Source organism: Marmota monax, unplaced genomic scaffold (assembly GCF_021218885.2).
Source record: "Marmota monax isolate L192 unplaced genomic scaffold, Marmota_monax_Labrador192_F-V1.1 WCK01_AAM20220418_F8-fsc00033, whole genome shotgun sequence".
Classification (NCBI taxonomy): domain Eukaryota; kingdom Metazoa; phylum Chordata; class Mammalia; order Rodentia; family Sciuridae; genus Marmota; species Marmota monax.
The window spans coordinates 3,135,211-3,155,531 of record NW_026694282.1 but is presented as its reverse complement, the minus strand read 5'-3'; the positions used below and the strand labels follow the sequence as shown (position 1 = coordinate 3,155,531).

The 20,321-nt window shown below is 38.1% G+C and overlaps 1 protein-coding gene across 11 annotated transcripts in view; it reads left to right on the top strand.

Annotated features, from left to right (window-relative positions):
- The window catches only part of Bnc2 (basonuclin zinc finger protein 2), a 413,122-nt gene that overhangs the window by 115,864 nt on the left and 276,937 nt on the right, over nucleotides 1-20,321 (top strand). For all 11 annotated transcript variants that reach the window (XM_046467326.2, XM_058586357.1, XM_058586356.1 and 8 more), the window contains 2 exons: nucleotides 7,208-7,333; nucleotides 16,071-16,271. In XM_046467326.2, the coding sequence (XP_046323282.1) occupies nucleotides 7,208-7,333; nucleotides 16,071-16,271 (327 nt within the window). The remainder of the gene's footprint in view (nucleotides 1-7,207; nucleotides 7,334-16,070; nucleotides 16,272-20,321) is intronic.

Below are 20,321 nucleotides of genomic sequence, written 5' to 3'. Positions count from 1 at the left end.
TATTTAAATATGACCTTCATTTATATGTGAATGAATTCTCCATATATGCTAGATTAATATGGAGTGACTTACAAGCCAGATGTCACAAACTCAGATGGTTATAGTGGCTGGACAAATAATGAATTGAGGGAAACAGGTGGGATATAATACACTGGGGAGTAGTGGAGACTGCTCAGCCGAGATTGCATGCTGTGGAGAGCAGCTTCCACCCCCCCACACCCATTGCTATCAGGAAGGAACACAGATTTTGTTACCTTATCTACAGTTCCTTGACATCTTACCTTTTGCCACTCCCTACAACCTCCCACCCCGTCAGCTGATAATCATATTTTAACTTTAAATTTCTTGAATTTTTCATGTTGGTTATTAATTAAACACACATGCCCATTCATACCCTCTTAGGGAGCTGAACAAAATGTATGTGAGGCCAAACTTTGCTTGCAGGGATCTAGTTTGAGATCTCTCTCTCTTTCTTTCTCTCTCTCTCTCTCTCACACACACACACACACACACACACACACACACACACTGTGCTGGGAATCAAACCAAGGATTTTGCACATGCTAGGCAAGCACTATACAACTGAGCTATATACCTCTCCCCTTTTGTGGAAAAACATTTAATTGAGGAATTATGTGGACTAATACTATCATTTTCCATTCTAGGGATGATCAGTTTTAGCTGTGTAGTAATTTTGCTGAGCTCCCACAAAATGGTAAATGTTTTTACAGATAGGGAAACCCAAATACTCTCATTTAAATTTGGCATTTAACTACCAGGCACCATTGGCTCCCTGAATGTATCTGTTCTACACATGTTCTAAGCACATATGCAATACATAATAACTGATTATAAGGGGTGGGTAGAGACTGTTGTCTCACATCAGCTTTTTAGTGTAGAGGGTCATGGTTTGTGCTTATATGTGCTTGATATGATTAGGTACTAGAATACTATGTACTTTCATACTTTGTAAGAATTTTTTATTTTATTTTTTTTTCCTGATAGAGCTCAGAGAGACCAGTGTAAAATTTTCACAGGGAGTTTGTATTTCTTTTTGTCACAAACTAGACATCCTGAGCTTCGGGGCCAACTTCATGTCCAAGGGCAAAATTCTCTTTCTTCTTGTTGCCATATTTAAACCCCACCCATGGAAATGGTCCAAGTCCTGAGTGATGATCACTTCCTCTGGGCAAGGGTATGAAGAATAAAAGTAGTTCTAGCAGGAGGAGTAAATCCCAAAAGACAGAGATAAGTACTTGAGGTCAGAGACTGCGTCTTTTATAGTTTGTCTACATACCAAACTCATTAATATGAATAATCATCTCAGCAGTAGTGGTCGTAGTAGCAAAAATAATACAAAGTAACTAGTCTCATTTCATGTTTTTATGTCAGCTTTCATGATTTCTAGGATTTGAGGAGGTCTTTTTGAAGAAGTGATGTGAAATCAAGTCTCTCCCATATTTTTTCCTTTATTTCTCTCTCTTTTTTCTACCCACATACAATATTTTCAACCTTAACTCTACCATATGGGGTAAAAATATAAGACAATGGGAAGAAAAACGAATACTGTGGGAAAAAAAAACACCTAGATATTTATCCATTTTGGTTATTCTCTTGAGGGGCTTTCAAACACCCTTTGACACTATAAACTCTTCATGGTTTATCCACTTGGTGAGGGATGGGGGAGAAGAAAAGAGCAGTCCCTGTGGCAGTATTCTCCTCAACATTCTAAACCCATCATGTGGAGGGAAAGAACCCAAAACCTTCATTTTCAGAACTGTATCTCAGTCCCTGGCTCCTGAAGAAAACCAGTGTGGTTCCAACGTGGGATGGGAAGAGTGGTTTGCATTGGCATCAGCCTTGCGGGCGCTTTGGGGCTGGAGCACACACAGCTGTGGGTTACAGATGCTTGCTCTCCAGTATTAATGTGGCCAGCATGTGAAACCATGGCACCCACAATACTACACAAAGGTCCACGCCTCTGATAGTTTGAGAAATAACTCCCAGCTGAAGAAATTCTTTCTTGATGGGCTGGAATCCATTCCAGAACAGAAGGTCCTCTTTCAGAAGGGTGGAACCAGGAATGAGATGCCTGATCATATTAGACCGGGCACTAGGGACTGTATCACAGGGTGTCTACAGGCTTGAAAGCTTTAACCAAAAATAGAAGGAAAAAAAAAGTGAGCCTTTAAACCTTAGATTCATAAGCTCCAAATCCATACTGTGTATGTAGCAGAAAGCTTGAACACTCGAGCCATTGTGTAGTTTCTCTGGAGATGTCAAGTGCAAACCATTACTAGTAGTTGTCATCTGGCTTGAGTCAGGGTGTGTTAGAAATGTTTCCACCAGTTTTTATATCCTTGATCTGTCTCCAAGGATAGTAGAACCAAAGAAATCTATACAAGGGAGAAAGGAAGCGAGCATGGGGTTGGGTGGTGCTTTCTCTGTAAGTTTAATAACCAAGACTCTTTACAGGGGATAGAGATTTTTCTCCCTTCTCATTCATGAGCCCTGTGCTTCCTTGTAACACTGTACTTGAGAGAGCTGGGATTTCCCATCCCCCATCCAGTTTGTGAGATAGTTTTATCATTCAGGTATAATTTCCAGTGAAATAGTAGCTTATAAGTATCCAGAAGTTAGTTTATTGACTCTTATTGCACTTCTGAGTACCCAATAAATAATTTATTAGTCTGATGGATATGTGGCTACCTAACTATGGGGCATGAAATATGCACCGTTTTTCTAATACACTGTAGGGAGACCTGTTTATAAAGTATTTAGTATTGGTTTTATAATGCACTGTTGACAACAGGAGACCACGAAGCTCAAAGATCAATCTCATTTTGGCCCACAGTATTAATGCTGCTTTATAAAGCTTTGTGTCAGGTCACTTAGACAGTGGTCCTCACAGAAAGGACTCTGTTAGGAAGGCACACTACAGTGGCTGCCAGTGCAGCAGATGAATGTCTTTGTCCTACATCCCCTGCGGTGGCTCTTTGGGGGCTGCTGATGTTGACCAGGTGATGGACTCCCATCATTTCCCTATTCTCTAGAGGTATTCTGGACTAAAAGTGCTGAGTTCTATTAATGCAGCCTTTGAGAGTTGGTGTGACTCTGGACCATAGATACAGTCTTGGGGGTTGGAATCAGACAGTAAGGAGAGCAACTCAACTCTTCTCAGCTTTATCTTGTTTGTTAGTGAGTTGATATTCTTCCACATCTCCTGGTCCTTCATTGAAATCACATATGTAACATAGCATAAAGTATTTTGATATTTGTTTGCTTTGGGGAATTTCCTTAGCCAATAATAAGTTCACAGACATTGAAAAAACTGCATAGTAAACACTTAGAATTTGGGTATGCCTAAATAAAGATGAAATAATTTCATCCAAAATCAATGTCGCGTCTTAATTTTCTTTATGAGAACTACTTGCCATGGGTGCGCTGTGTAATACTCATCATAATGGTTTACGACGTGCTGTTGCCCATTAGGATGTATGTTTTGGAGCAATGCGTTTTTCTCTTTGCATGTAAGAACTCCTTGCCAGTTCCCAAACTGGGAAGTCTGAATCACACTGTCTCAGACACAGGCTCTTGCTTGTGACTTGACACACTTGTTTGGAAACCAAGGCTGAATCCTTTCTGCTTTCTATCATTTCTTTTATTTAACATTTCTCATTGATTCTGAATTTCATTTTACCCTCTCCAAACCTTTTCTCCATTCTTTTTTCTTCGGGGGGGGGGGCGCAGGTGCGGGGAGCAAAGATTGAATTCAGAGTTACTCAACCACTGAGTCACATCCCCAGCCCTATTTTGTATTTTATTTAGAGACAGAGTCTCACTGAGTTCCTTAGTGCCTCACTTTTGCTGAGGCTGGCTTTGAACTCGAGATCCTCCTGTCTCAGCTTCCCCAGCTGCTGGGATTACAGGCATGTGCTACTGAACCTGGCATCTTTTCTGTTTTCTTAGTAGTCCTTGATTTCTTCCTGTCGTGCCTCTTTTAATGGGTAACTTCATCTTTTCTTTTTTCTGGAGTGATTACTTCTTTTGTACAGTTATCATTTATTGAGTACATCTTAAGTTTTAAGTGTCGGTTTAGCCCTGGATGATCAAAGATGGATAAATTCTGTCCCTTTTAACAAGTGTACAATTTAGTAGGGAAAATATATGGTTAAAGTGACTTCATAAGATGAGAGCTTTTTAATATATATATGTATATGTATATATTTTTTTATTATTTTTTTCTTCTCTTACCTTTGATTTCTGGGGGAAAAATACATTTTTCTTCCTTGTGTTCTTTTTTTTTTTTTTTTAAAACCTCTACCTTAAATTTTTCTATATTTATTTTTTGAGAAGGGATCTCACTGTGCCCAGGATACCCTTGAGTTTACAGTTCTTCTGCCTCAGCCGCCCAACCTGCTGGGATCACCAGCTTGCACTGCCACACTGGTTTCATTTGTGTTCTTGACCACATCCTCTCCTAGGACCCTTTTGTATCATTTCCCCTCTGGCTTAGATCTTTAATATCCTTTTCTCCCCTGGATTTGACCCCTTTGCCTATCATATAGATTTTTTTTTTCTTCTCTAGTAGTGAAAAAAAAAAAAAAAAAAACAACTGTCAACTCATTATTACAACTTCTCCAAGGCCCTGCTAATGTTTCAGACTACCTTTCTCTTACTTCACTTGCAATTTTTTTTTCCAAAGAATTATTTCATGTTTTATTTATAAATTGCTTATTTATTTCTTAACTCTGAGGAACATGGATTCTATATGCCTTCCATTCTCTCTATGACCTATTGGAAAACTCTTACAACACAAAATATAGTTATAAAATATTTCAGCCACCTATGTATTGGGAATGCTATATTAAACACCCATTTTCCCAAAATTAAGAACTATAATATACAGACCCATCTGAAGTGTTCTGTGTTACCATTCAAATTATATTATACCAGCCACTGCCAAGCCCCCATCTAGTTCTCCCTCCTGTTCCTCAAGCATTGTTCTGAATTTGGTGTTCATCGTTACCAGTTTGTTTCTTTCCTACTGTTGTATTGCTACACTTGATTTTATAACACCCTAAATATACTATTGTTTATTGAAACATTGAAAACTCGTGACCATCCTACCTCCTGAAACTCTGTCATCCTTGCCATTTAGAACATTAGATAATCCTGATGCTCCTGTTAACACTGTTCCTTCTGTCTTCTCCCCATAAGTGTCCCCCAAGATGCTAACCATTGGCCACATTCTTTACCATTTATGTCATGTTTATATAGATGGTTCTCAGATCTGATGACTCCAGTATTAGTCTGTTGTCTGAACATTTCTAGTTGCCTGGACATGTGCAGGGTCTGCTGGTACCCCAAATTGAGCTTGGTATATATTACCACAAGCTAGTTTATCCCCATTTCTATTGATAGTGCTACAATTTTCCTTTGCTCATACTCTCAGAGCACTAGTGTCTTCATTGACTCTTCTCATTTGTTATCCCCAACCTGTCAGTCATTCTTGTCCCTTTGGTTTTGTCTTCACAGTTTCTTTTATCTTGATCTCTCCCCACAGCCCCAGTTTATTATAATAGCTTCCTAGTTCATCTCTTCATATCTTTCTTTTCACATTTTAGCTATGGCCAATGTACTATTGCCAGATAAACTTCTAGAATCTTCCAGTTTTGATGGTCCATGGATAATGGGATAAATGGCAAATCTTTTTTTGTTTGTTTGTTTACCTGGAATTGAACCCAGGGACACTAATCTGCTGAGCCACATCCCCAGCCCTATTTATTTATTTATTTATTAGTTTTAATTGTAGATGGACACAGTATCTTTATTAATTTATTTTTATGTGGTGCTGAGGATCGAACCCAGTGCCTCACACATGCTAGGCAAGTGCTTGACCACTGAGCTACAACCCCAGCTCTATTTATTTTGTATTTTGAGGCAGGAGTTTGCTAAGTTGCTTAGGGCCTTGCTAAATTTCTGAGGCTGGTCTCTGACATGTGATCTTCCTGCCTTAGCTTCCTCAGGAAAACAGCCACTCTTTATAGTGGACTTTTACTATTATAGTAATGTCTATTGGCCCTCCATCTTTGATTCATTTTTGCTCTACACACTCCCTACCTTATGTTCTAGTCAAATTCGATCCCTTACGTAGAAATATTACAAGTTCTTCATTTCTCAGAGCAAAGGCCATGTCTGCTTAGAAACTTTCTTTTACCATACTGGATGGAAGGAATCTTCTTCTCAAATAGAATCCCACTATGGTTTGTCTTACCATATTCTGTTTTCAATATATGGTGATTTTTGTGCATGGTTTCTGTACTAAACTGTAAACTTCTTTTTTGTTTTATTTTGGGTACTGAGAATTGAACTCAGGATCACTCTACCACTAAGCCATATCCCCTACCGTATTTTGTATTTTATTTAGAGACAGGGTCTCACTGAGTTGCTTAGCACCTCGCTTTTGCTGAGGCTGGCTTTGAACTTGTGTCTCCTTCCTCAGTCTCTGGAGCTGCTGGGATTACAGGAATGTACCACTGCCCCTGGCCTAAATTGTAAACTTCTTGTGAGCAGAGCCTATGTCTTAATTTTTGTGTTCCCCACAGCTTTTTATTCTTGGCAAGTAAGGCCTTGATAAAACATCCCTAACGGTGGCTAACATATTTAGATGACTGTTTCAATAACAAGTATGAGAAAAGGAAGTAAGAAGTTGAGCTAGGGGTTGGGGTATAGCTCAGTGGCAGAACTTGTTATTGGCATGTGTGAGGTCCTAGATGCAATCCCCCAGCACTGACCCCCCCCCAAAAAAAAAGAAGAAATTGAGTGGGCGGGGGGTAAAGCTTAGTGGTAGGGCACTTGCCTACCAGACATTAGACCCTGGGTTTCCATCCCCAGCACAGCTAGGGGCTGGGATCAGAGGTGGGGGGCAAGAGATAAAGAGATTAAGCTAGTTAGGACCAAAGTACATTCATCACCAGTCAGCAAATTATTCAGTTATTCCTGCTTTGTTACTTTTATTCTTTCCAGGGTTTATTTATACAACTGTTGACTGTTGTATGCCTTAGAAACTATTAACTCTTTAAAAAAGGTGTTTGGGTGATCAGAGGGGTATATTATAACTGCTGTTTTTTAAAATAAAGTCTGTCTTGATGTACTCAGTGCTTGTATTACTTACATGTAATTTCCTTTTCCAATCTCTCAACAGGCACGCTTTGTGCCCACCCCACCTCCAAATCGTCTTAATTACAAGTCAGAGGGCAGGCTTAGTGAACAAGACTGGCAAGCACATTTCAAGGTCCCATGTTGTGGGGTTGATGCATCTCAACTTGAGGTACGTTGCTCATTTCCATTTAAGTCACATGGATGTGCTCACATGCTTTCATGGCCTAGCTAAGGTTTCTGTCACCTAATCATTCTTTCTCCCACTCTTCTGCTGTCTTTCACACTCATCCTCATGCTGTGAAACTCAGATATTTGCTTGTTTCCTAATGCTTCTTGCCTCCGAAGAAATTGTTGCAAGCAGTAGATTTAGTGGCCGTTATTTGAATGATTTTGATTGTGATAAAGTACCTGCCTTCATCGTCTCTTCACTTCTCCACCCTTCCTTATTTATATTTTCCATTATCTTTCCTTTTTTTCTTCCCATGTAGTTCTAGGGATAGCTTACTGTTATCACTGTTTCTAGTAGTAGTGCTACTGAAAGTAGTAGTAAACTTTTAGAACTGAAATAATGTACATGCAGAAAAGTGTACCAATTGTAAGTATACAGACTGATGATTTTTTTAAAAAGTATTTTTTAGTTGTAGATGGACACAATATCTTTATTATTCTTTTTTTATTTGTTTATTTTTACGTGGTGCTGGGGACTGAACCCCGGCCTCACGCATGCGAGGCAAGCGCTCTACCACTGAGCTACATCCCCAGCCCCAGACTGATGAATTTTTACAAGGTTAATGTACCCAGAATCACCAACTAGATGGAGATAAGCAGTGTTACCTCAAAAGCTCTCCTTATACCCTTCCCCAGCCACTGGTAGGTAATTACCTACCTGAGATCTGAGTAGCTAATCATTACTCAGACCTTTAAGTCACCTGTTAAACTGGGTGTGGTGGCACACACCTGTAATCCCAGCAACTCGGGAAGCTGAGGCAGGAGATTTGCAAGTTCAACACCAGCCTCAGCAACTTAGTGAGACCCTGCCCCAAATAAAAAGGCTGGGAATGTAGCTCAGTAGTAAGGTACCCCGGGTTCAATCCCTGGCACCAAAAAAAAAAAGTTACTTGTTAATTCTTCCTATTTTTAACTTGCTGTTAGTAGGTTTCTGACATCTTCTGGCTTTCTTAATTTTGAAAACAATTTCCAAGATCATTCAAATGTGCTTTGTTTCAACACTTTTCATTTAAATATATATGTATATAAAATAATCTTTGGTTTTATGATGAAACTTAGGATTTCACTATTTAAATTTATTTTTTAGGTTTGTGAATTGCACATAAAGGAGTATTGTCTATAGTATTGATTTGGTCAGTAATAATTCTAAAGGCAGTGTTATTTTTCAAATAATTTCATAAGGCATTGAGCCCTTCCCTACAACATCATTTTCTTAGTTGTCTGTAAATCTCAATCTTCCTTTCTGACAGTAATCTAAATTATTACTATGCGTTTTTTTTTTTTAACTGAGGCTCAAATTTCTCACTCCACAATCTTTTTATAAGGAAGTAAATTTAAAAATTAATATTATTTTTATAGTCGTGCAATGACCATGGTCATATGAAAGAATGACCATGCATCTCCCCTCTGCATCTCCCCTGCCCTAGCCTATTTTTTCATCTTCATTTGAGGAAAAACATCACTGATTCTTTTTGTGTAGAAGATTTTATTATGAACTGTTGACTATAAGTTATGATAGAAAGAAGTCACTGTTACTGTTTTCATGTGAGAAAAGATTAAAGTCACTCTTCTGTTTTTAAACCAAAACAGGTAAGGTAAAAATGTTTGATCTTTTGTAGATTCGAGATTCAGGCTGACCTTAGATGCTTTTGTATCTGAACCCGGATTCTAAGGATCCATCCTTTCCCTAACATTTTGTCAACTACCTTATCTACCACACCTTTCCCAGATCTTTTCATTATCAAAGGATTATGGCATTTGGATATTTCCTTTCTGTATTTCTGTGAAACCAAGCCCCTGATGTGGCTGTCAGCAGATGCTGCATCACATTGATTGTTCCAGTTGGTACAGAGACAAGTGTCAACCGGAGCAGTTTCTCCCTTAAGCTGTAGAAGGATGAAGCTTTTAGGTACCATTTCCTCATGGGGGATGTGCATGCTACTTTTTAAAGTGATTTAAACCCCTGTCTTATTCAAGCCTTACGTTAGGAGGCCCTTGTTCCTCTCTTGGTCACATAATGATGTTATTAGTGCTTAACTTTTCCAAACCTCAGTGTAGGTGACTTTTTTTTTTTTTTTTGGCAGAGCAATTATTTTTGTTCTGTGCTCTGATGTGGTGTTCCTGTGAGTAAACACCAGAGGATTTGAGATCCACAATACTTTGGCAGAGAACTAACCAAAAACTGAAGGCATGTCTGTACATCTTATTTACAACTTGAACCATGATCTTGTCCCCTGAAATCTTCAGGCTGTTCTGGCTGAGGCTTCTATATGTTGAAATGCCCAGCCCAGGCCGTGAGAGCAATCTGGCAAATGTGTTGTTGTAAATAGGAAGTAACATGTACAATTCTAACACATACTTTCACAGGAGATAAGGGACAGTGATTGAGACTATTGAAGATGACAGCACTATGTTTTCTTCCCTCATTTGAATTCTCAGATATCCTTAAGTGCATTTTGAATTAGTTAATCCATAAGCTATTAACCCAAATACATGTCCTAAGTTTTTATAAGAATAAGCAATAGATTTGATATCTCTAAAGAGGAAGACTTATAAAAGAATATAGGTGCAAAGTTGAATTTATTCCTATGTAGACACTAAATTAGGTTCAGTAATTGGCATCCTTGTGTCATGTTTTAAATCTGAATTAAGGGCTGCTACATTCAGATTTGGCTAGATCGTCTAATAAATTGAAACACTAAGGAGAATTGTTAAATAAGCAAGTTAATTTTTCTAGGTTCCTTAAAGTTTAAATCCAGCTAGTACTCCAAAAGTTTTCACAACCATCAGATGTTACTACTCAGGAACACTTGGCTATTAAAGACAGTGTTTCATCCCTCACAAGGATGGTAATGGAAAAAAAAATAGGAGCCAGTTGGAAAGCCAAGATTTAGGTGTAAATGTTAGGTGAGTCTTAATTTTGCAGCTGAGTACCTTCATGAGTAAAGAGGATGGTTCATATCAGAACTATAAGAGCTATTTTAAATCTCACTTTCTTCACTTTTCATAAAACTTGCAGAATAGTGGAATAATAGTTCATCTCTGCGTATGTATGTGTGTTTTAAAGAAGGATCAATGTTTTACTCTCCTCTCATCAAATTACATCTGTAAGTCAAGGGGAAAAAAGCAACTTAGATTATGATCTAATTATTCGCAAAGGGAACACCTGAATTTGAATTATTGTTAGTTTTACTTTTTCTCTCTTTTCTTTATAGTGAGTCAAAAAAATTTTCCCTTTAACTTCACATAGAAAATGAAATTTAATACAATAAAACAGGGATGGCAGGTTTCACAAGGGAAAAAGGCTGCTGTCAACTTTTTTCCTCAGGAATATGGAAATTTGGGTGGATTATCTGTTCAGAGGAGGTTTCCTTTATTAATTCTTTCTCTTTTTTTTTTCCACTTAAGACATCTGTTAACATTTCACACAGCCCAACAGATGTTGCAAAGCAAGTCCCATACTTTGTTCTCAAGAAAAATGACATTTCCTCAATTGGTTGCCCCACCTCTGTGACTGAGTCCAGCCTGCTGCTTCTGCATAATTTGCATATATTAAGTTATATACCTTAATGCATTACAAATTTGAGCTTCAGCATTATTTTTATATGGCAAAATCTAGTTTGATTAGAAACTAGTTTACATATTGCTCTAGAGTTGAGAGGGGAAAACATAATTAAAATTTCCTTTCAGAATGGCAACCTAATTCCACATACAGAAGGGAAGTTCACATTTTTTCCTATAAAATAAGTGAATTACAAAAGCTTGAGTTGTTTGCCATAAGGAAGTGCTGATTGTCATGTGATGTGGAGCGTCATTTTTATTATTTTGGCAAGAACAGGGACAGTTTTGTCTTGACAAGCCATTAGATGAATACCAGCGTGTGTCACATGAAAAACCACTGATCTTTAACCCAGCTCTGTACTTAACCAAGCCTTGAAAATGAATAGTGAATAAAAGGAAGAGCAAAGGCCAGTTTACTGTCATTACAGATTACAGAATCTGTTAACAGCTGCTGAACTGAACCCAGGGAATTACAGGTATTGTCCTGAAAACCAGCAGAAGTCCTGGAGATGCTTCTTAAATTGTGTACACAAACTATACATTTATTTTATATTTGCTCCGGATTTACATTGTTGGAAACATAGCTAGAAAAAAAAAATTCCTTGAGTACTTTCTCAGTGTAGTGCATGTGTACCTTTATCACAAAACCATATGTATTTACAAAGAACAGTCTCAGTGAAGTTTTTCTGCTCCCAGTTATAGAACTTAATTTAAGAAAGCAAGGGACTTTTAAGGAACAAAATAGAAAGTATGCAGGGTTCCTCCCCTTAAAACCAAAACAGAACAAAATGCACCCCACAAATATTTATGCAAAGCAAGATCTTTTCACTTGCTTCTTTTCATACTGTGGCTGTTTTTGCATCAACATGGGATTTATTTATTTATATATTTGTTTTATTTATCATTTTTAGAAGATGGAAGAAAAGGTCTAAAACCCACCTCAGTACCCAAATATTGAAAAGATCAGTAACATTTTAAACAGTCAGTTGTGGGAATTACTGCTTACAGAGCTAACAAGAAAGAACACACTTTCTTACTCTGCTGGTGGGATTGCATCCTGCCTCCCTATAGTCTTGTTATCCCACACTAACTGAAATGCAAATTCTTTGGAACTAATTGGATCTCATTGAAGGTACATGCACAGTGTGTAGTTAGTTCCATGCAAAAAGGTTTTAAAAAATAAAAATTTCCCATAATTACAACTTTTAATTACTATCTAAAGCATTAGAATCTACAGTATGGTTTAGAATATATATGTCTTGACTTTTTAACAGATTACTAAAAAACAAACATGACTTACAAAATGCTTGATAAGGTGCCCGTTCAAAAGTTACAGAAAAAAAATGTTTAATTGCAGCAGTCTGTAAATTGGATTTTATTAAACTCCTCGGAAAATGTTTTTTTTTTTTTTTCAAGTTTAGAATTTAGTATCTTAGGGCCAATATATTCTACTGATGGCATGTTAAAAGTGCAGTCCTTTTCTTGGAACATTTTAAATGTTAAAATATTATAAGCATCAGAAATCACTTTCAAAAGTTGAACCTACTTTACCATTGTGGAAGGTATTGAGTTTCTTACTTTGTGTATTTGTGCTATACAGATTGTGATGAGGGGAGATGGTCACATTCTCACAATATCTTTAATAATTTTGGTGTCATTAGACCTACTTGATGTACTACTTATTTCACATGGTCCATCTCTAACTATCAGGAAATCTGAGAAAGCTAACACATGGCCTATGGTACTTGTGGTCTTTTAACCTGAAATACCTGGATAGACTTAGGGCAGCAGAAAGCAATCATTGTGGAAGTGACATCCATTTCATTCCCCTAGTTTTAAATAACTTTGTTATACAAAGGATTCCAGATAGTTACTCCCTAATTTCCAGAATAAATAACCAATGAAAAGACTCAAGACATCTTTGTGCTTTGTAGGTTTTTTTGGGGGGTGGGGTTGGGTGGGGGACCTGTGTCCTTACAATAGTTCAAGTCTCTCTCCCTTGCTAGAGAAAATTATTCTAAGATCAAGGATTCTATACTTCATATTCTATATGGAAGTGAGTGGAAAGTTCATATAATGTATTTTGGGCATTTCTAGAGGGGTCAAATTTGTATTTTCCAAAACTTACTTAAAAGAAGATTTATAAACTTAAAATCTACAAAAGCACATGTTTTATCTTACATATTCATTTATGGGTAAATCTTTGGGTTGTCTCTTATTAAAACTTGTCCTCTGAACTAGTCTTATCAACTAGTGAAGATTTTGTTTGAGCAAATCAGTTTAGCAGATGAAGTCTCATATATTTGCTGTGAACATATTTTTTAAACCTTAGGAAGATATCCTGGTGTCTTAAAGGCGTGGCTCTGGCAGTAAAATCTAGGTAATAGTTACATTGCAGACCTGTCCAGCTAGAACAGCCTTAGACCCTGCCTGCTATCTAAAGAGCTCAGTTTGCCTACTGTGGGTAGCATTTTGTCAGAAGACTGCTGGCTGGGCATACCAGATTTGGATGTATTAGCTAGTCAGCCTAATAACCCTGTACAGACTGTATTGATTTTCTAGGAGAGAGTTTATGAACTAAATAAACTTGGGGTTGGTGTCTTAATAAACTGCTTCTCTCAGTCTGTCACATTTAGTTATGGAGCTGTGCAGTTTAGGGGGAAAAAAGGCTAATTCTGTTACAGATTGTTCACAGCAGGGTCTCCAAATTAGCCCTTTGTTTTGTAATGCCACCTTGCTTGGGCTCGCTTTGAGCACATTTCTCAGTTTTGCCCTAATGAGTTGCAACACTGATAATGTGGCTGATGATCTTTCATTGATTTCACTATCACTTGCTTGTCTGGTAATTGATCCGTTGCTGAGCCTCTAGTTAATTATATCGGCTTTGACATGGCCCGGTCCATGGGGAATTTCAAGTCTTGCAGAATAACAGTTTTAATAAAAGAGTCTATTACTGCAGGTGCTTGCTGCTGCATGCCAGTTGATTTTTGTGTTGTTAGTGCGTGTGTGTGTGCGTGTGTGTGTGTGTGTGTGTGTGTGTGTGTGTAGGATACCTGGAAAGAAGAGGATTGCAGGACTGAAAGAAAAAAGGGGTGGGGGCTGGCAAAAGAGGAAGAGGGAGTGAAGGAGAGGAGGAAGGAGGGGGAGAGGCAAGGAGAGAGGGAGAGTGAGAGCGAGAGGCGAGAGAACACGCAGGCAAAGCGATACAACAGAGCATGAGTGGAGCGAGGAGGAAGCTTGCTATTGACAGTGTCCTTAAGCCTCCCACAAATAACAGCCATTAGTGGGAAGGTCAGGAGCTGAGCAGGCAGCTTGACTGAGGCACTGAGTGCCACTTCAGCAATCAAGAGGCTAGCAAATTTTAGAGGGAGTTTAAGTGGGTAATAGCTAGCAGTAAAGGTACAGTCACCGTTGACAATTGACTCATAGGGGCTTTTCCTGTCTCCCCCCTGAAGAATATTTTTATTGACCACAGGTGGACTTAATATATTTTAAGGCAGCAATTCTTTGGGTTCTTGTTTGTTTCCTCTCAGATATTGAATTTGCTTCTTTTGAGACTTTTTTGTGCTTAATGGTGGTGAACTGGAGGGAAGTTTAACAGAAAAGCTTTCAGGAGATGTCGGTTCTAGAGGAGAAGGCACATTTGTGTCAACATAGTGTACGTTTTCTCATCTTTTCTCATTGTCCACTAATGACACAGAGCTGCCATTGAAGCTCTTTTCTGTTTCTTTTGTTGTTTCCAAGAGTAAGGTTTATTGTTATTCTTTAGTTAAGAAGGAGCAAGGAGAGTGGTACATTTGTCCTCGATATTTGTAGGTGGTTGAAGATTAATGTTCCTTACATTTTAAGTTTAGGAGGGATGGCTTTTTCCTGCTGACTACTTTTATGAGATGGCATGAATTTAGCTTTCCATTTTGAAGTTACAATGTTTATGTACAGTGCATTTTGCTCAGTTTTGCTTTTCCATAAATAAGGCCGATAAATATTACCTAATAAATAGATGTTTTGTTTTAAAACTGGTTTAATTAAACATACAACTTGCTATCAACGCTATATTTCATAAAGCAGAAAAAAACATGGTAGAATTTTCCATAGAAATTTTGAATGAAAAATCGAGTTTTTATATTTATTACTTTTTACAGGCTTCTTTCTTCCCTCTCTTTCTTTTTTATGATTTGAAAGGATATTGTAGATGCTTCATTCAGGAACTTTAATAAAGGATTTTGTTCTACTTTTGAGCTTTAAGGTACACTTTTTTCCTTTGCCATTCAGTTTCTCATTACTTCATCTCCAGTTTAGTAATTGATGGCCTGAGGTACAAAATAGCAAGTAGTATATATTTATTTTGCAAATATGTATTGTCCATTTCATGTTAAACTGCTAGGTTTACTTGTTTACTCTTTAGAATATAAGGTCAAGTCTGTATGTATGTTATTTTCTCTATGAGTTTTTATGTGGTTATAAATAGCCCAGCATATACTATCTGACTAGATAACATTTAGACAACAACTGAGCCAACTTTACATTCTCTTCCAGCAGAATATTTTACTTTCTTCCTGTATAATTAAAAAAACATACTTACATATCACAGTTTTAGAAATGTTAAAGCAAGGACTGGTGTTGTATATTGCATGTTATATCAAAAAGCATTGTTGGGGAAAAATGGAGGGGAAGGGCCCCAGCTTCCCCTCACCCTGCGCACAGGGATCCTGGCACTGCTTGGAGTGTGCCTCAGTGTGTATGTATCTGTGTGTCTGGAGGGGTTAGTGCAGGGTGTCATTTGGTGCCTGACAGTGGAACAGTGCAGTTGACTCTTAGCTCTGCTATCCAATGACATGCAGTGGCTGAGGGTTTGAAGCTGATGGTTGGGTCTCCAGTGCTGCCTGCACACCTGACAGGCAGCTGTTAAGCTGAGCAAAGGCAAGCTTGGGGAGTCGCAATCTATGCATAAATGATAGGGATATCTGTGCAGAAGGTGCGAAGGAAGCTCTGACCCCCTCCCTCCCCCAAATCTTCCCCTTCCCAAATGAAATGCACAGTTCAGGCAGCTTCTTAACTACACTACACTCCTGCTACTGGCTGCCAAGAGGCTCAAAAAATCCACCTTCACTTTTCAGTCAGAAGAGGCAGAAGTGGATGTGAGAGAAAGAGAGACACAGAGAGACAGAGAGCCAAAGAGGGCAAGAGACTTGACTTTAAGAGACTCCTGTACTGACAACTCCATGCAGTTCGGAACCAGAACGACTCCGGCTGAACCAGGGTTCATGGGGACATGGCAAAACGCTGATACTAACCTCTTATTCAGAATGTCCCAACAGGTAAGTTACTTTCATTTTTTTTTTTTTTTTAAAGAAACCTCGAATTGTCTTGTGCACTTTTGTTACTGGTATTTTTCTTCCATGTTTTTGAAAATGTGATCACTTCATAGTTAGGCTTTGTTTTGTCATAACTGTTATTGGAATGTGCAGCGTTACTTCATGGTTTCCCAAAGGGCTCCTTAAAAGAAAAAGGGGAAAGGATACTGAAGTAAAAGAAAGCCAAGGCATTTGTTGCAAAGTTTCACAGTACAGCCTGGGTCATGCGAAGACTTAATTTATTTCTTTGTTTTCTGTTAAAAAAAAGAAAAAGCCACCACCCAACAAATGTGTCTTTCTATCTCTACGAATCACTCGGTCAAAGTGCCTGCTATCTCGGAGTCCTTTCTGCAACCAAACAGTCATAAAATCTAGGGGCCCCTCACACTGCCCGACTGACTTCTTGTGGCTCGATTCAGACCTGCGAGGAGAGAGGAGGCGGTGAGGGCTTCGCTGCCGCGCCGAGGGTCAGCACCGAGGGTCGCTGAGGATGGCGCATGGTGGGCTGCGCCGGCTGGTGCTCCAGTGCCGGTCGCCTGCCCTGCGCTTGCCCCGCGCTCCCAGCGCCACCCGGCTCGGGCTCCCGCGCGGCTCCTGCTCGGCACGCCCGCCCGCCAGCCGCTCGCCTCGCCTGCCCGCCCGCCCGCCGGCGCACTCACACTCGGGCGCAGCCTCGGCGTCCTCCCCAGAGCCGCTCCTCCGTCCGGGCCGCACCGGAGGCAGCTCGGCGTGCTCTCTGCCCAGAGAGCCGCTGTGTGAGCGCGAGGCCAGCGGGAACTGATAATTAATCACCGGCCGGCAGCTCGTACCATGCGCTCCGTGATACGCGCCCTGCGCGCCCGTCTCCTCTTGCACAATTGCTGGCTCTGCGGCTCCGCGGGGGAGCGAGGGTAAGAGGAAGCGAAGGGGAAACAACCCAGAAACTTTCATCTTGGACTGTGCTCAAGTGAGGGAGGGAAGTTCCCTGGTGCCTCCCTCCTTAGACACGTCTTGCTTTTTCAAAAGCCTACACCAAACCCACACAAAGCAAGACTTAGTTTATCATCCACACCGCACGAAAGTAGTCCTGACACATACACTGGGATTTTAAGTAGATGGCGACGCTTAAGAAATTGATGGTTCACCCATTTTGTAACTGCTTTTTAAATGACCTCTTTTGTATGTAAGAGTTCACAGAAATTAAATAGTTTGAGTTAGTTTTTTTTTGAAATTGTTGACTGAAGAAAGAAAGAAAATAATTTGTCACACTGTAAACTGCCACAAGTTTAAAATGCATTTGCCAAAGATAGAACATATAGCCAAGTCTTGCAGCATTTCAGATGGCAAACATTTTTATCACAGAGTTCTAGATAGGATAAATGGATGTGAATAAGGTGTATTTTGACATCCTGTAGAGGGACCCTGATTACTGCTGATACAGTAAGCTGGGATTTAAATACAATCAACATAAACCCAATAAGCAACTCTTTATGTGCCATTTCCCATTCTTGCAAGTGAAAAGTTCATTTCTTTACAGAGATGCTCCTTGTCAGTGCAGCATGCTTTGAGAGAGGTGTTTTTCTGCCGCACATTCCTGCCTGGGTGGCTCTCTTGTGGTTGGAACACACTGTGTTTTCACTAACCTTAGAACCAAATAACTTGTGCCACACTTTTAAAATTAGATGTCACCTTCAGGGTTTTCCTTAAGTTAGTGGAGGTTCTGTGTGTGTGTGTGTGTGTGTGTGTGTGTATGTATGTTTTGGAGGGGAAGATTGGTTTTGGTCTCCCTCTAGCTAGAAAAGAGTTAATAAAACCAGATAGAGATAATGATCAATTGATAAATGGCTATTGAACCACATAGATGGTGTTAGATTGCTTCTTTGGCACTAGCCCATTTCCAAGTAGATTTGAATCTAAGGAGACTTTAAGTCATGCAAAACATTTTACTAAAAAATAAACAAAAGTAAATTATACAAATGATGGGTCAAAAGTAGGAAAATATATCTTTTAGAGAAACTTGTACAACTAAGCTGTCATGATGTCGTTGATCCAGCTGTTTCTGTGTGGGCATACAAAAATCTGTTTTGTGTGTACCTGTATTAAGTATGTGTAATAGTGAGCATTGGTGACTATATGAAAATAACCAAATTATAGGGAAGTAATTTATGCTTAATGATGCCATTTAAAACTAATATTAATTATACTATTTATGAAGGTTGAAAAATCACAATTTAAAAATGTATTATTACTTAACTATTTTTAATATGTTTTCTTTATTATTTTTTTAAAATTTCAATGTAGTTAGCGATTCCCCCTCTCCCTTTTTTTCCTGTCATGGTTACTAAATATTTACCTTCTGTGCATTTTTGGAAAGCACGTAAAAGAGGGTATGAGTAACATGTGTATGTGTATGTTTTTCTCCTTCAAGATGACATTTCGGTTTGTATAAATATTGTGTAAACTTAAATTCAAACTATGTATATATCTAAGTCTGTGTGCTGTACATATTTAATGTTTGTTTTCCTTACCTATAGTTCATCAGCAGTGCTGATTCAGCATGAGTGTGTGTGTGTATGTGTGTGTGTGTGTGTAAGAGACACTATTGAAGTCAACAATTTTGAGAAATATTAGTTCAATATCCATATTAAGCCAATTTTTGTTACAGGAAAAAGTTTGTTCAGTTTAATCAAGTATGCAAGATTTTGTATATCTCATTTCTAAGGCATAATAGGGTTTTTCTAGATGATTTTAATTTCTAAGTAAAAATTTATTCAGCTCATAAAATGAATAGCATTTATTTGGCACATTTTTTATTTCCAAATTTCATAGTATAAAAGCTAATATTTCTCTTATTATTTCTTTAAACATTAGAAAAGACTGATGGGTAGGGCTATTATAAAATGTTTAAAAACTTTTAGTATTTAAGTAGAGAAAAATTTGTGGGAAATGTGTCTTATGATAAATTGGGAAGCAGGGATGTAAAAATCTTTATCCTTTATTTAATATGTGCAAAGTTGGATTTCTTTAAATATAAATCTTTCATTCTGTCTAATGCTAAGAAAAAGACATTACAATCCAAAATCAGTTTAGATTTGGTGGGATTAATTATGTTCCCTAAAGTTTGAGATGTGACTGTTTGACTCCATTTTCCTTTCTACATTTTCCTCCTTCCAACATTGAAGCTTAATTTTCTTTTTTTAAAAAATCATTTCTTTATATTCAGATGAATATTTGAGAACCTTGAAGGGCATAACTATTGACTTTTGTAAAGGAGTTCTTGGGTCAGTTTGATCAGTGACAGGTCAAGAATGACCAGAAACCTTTCACTCTTCTCTGCTCATTTCCTATAGCCCAGAACCTTATTTTGTCCAGTATATGCTCATGAGATACTGTTAAAAGCAACAATTAAGGCCTGCTTTTGGAAAGTTCAAGAACATGAATATATATGTGTATATAATATATGTATATATATATTAGACTTTAAAAGATGATTTTCCAATTTGTTATGTATTTTTTATAGTTTACAGAAATAGCAAATAAAATTCTTTTAATGAACTCAAGAGATGGAATAGTCTAAATTCTTAAGTCTTTTTAGAGAAACAAAACCATACAGGTAAATGACTATAGTCCTATAGTCCACATTTCACAAATTACTAGAGGCATTTATCTTTTAATATTGGTGAAGTATATTTAACCTGTTTCAAATAAAATGTAGATCCCTTAATAAGGTCTCTTTTCAGACTTAAGTGAAATACTAAGAATTATAAATGACTCTGTGCATCATTATGTAGTAATTTAGGATTCACCCAATGATGTAACAAAATTAACAACATAATTTCATTGTGAAACTGTGTCTTATTAAAGAACAACTGTCTGACATTCTCTTACAGTTGCTTTATTTAACTTCATGCAAATATTATTAGTAGTGACATTTTTCTATTGTGCATTAGATTCTCTCATTAGCATGATGTGTTAGTTATCACCAGAGAAATCATTTCCTAGATAGGTGAGGGGCAAACCAAGAAAGCTAAAAAT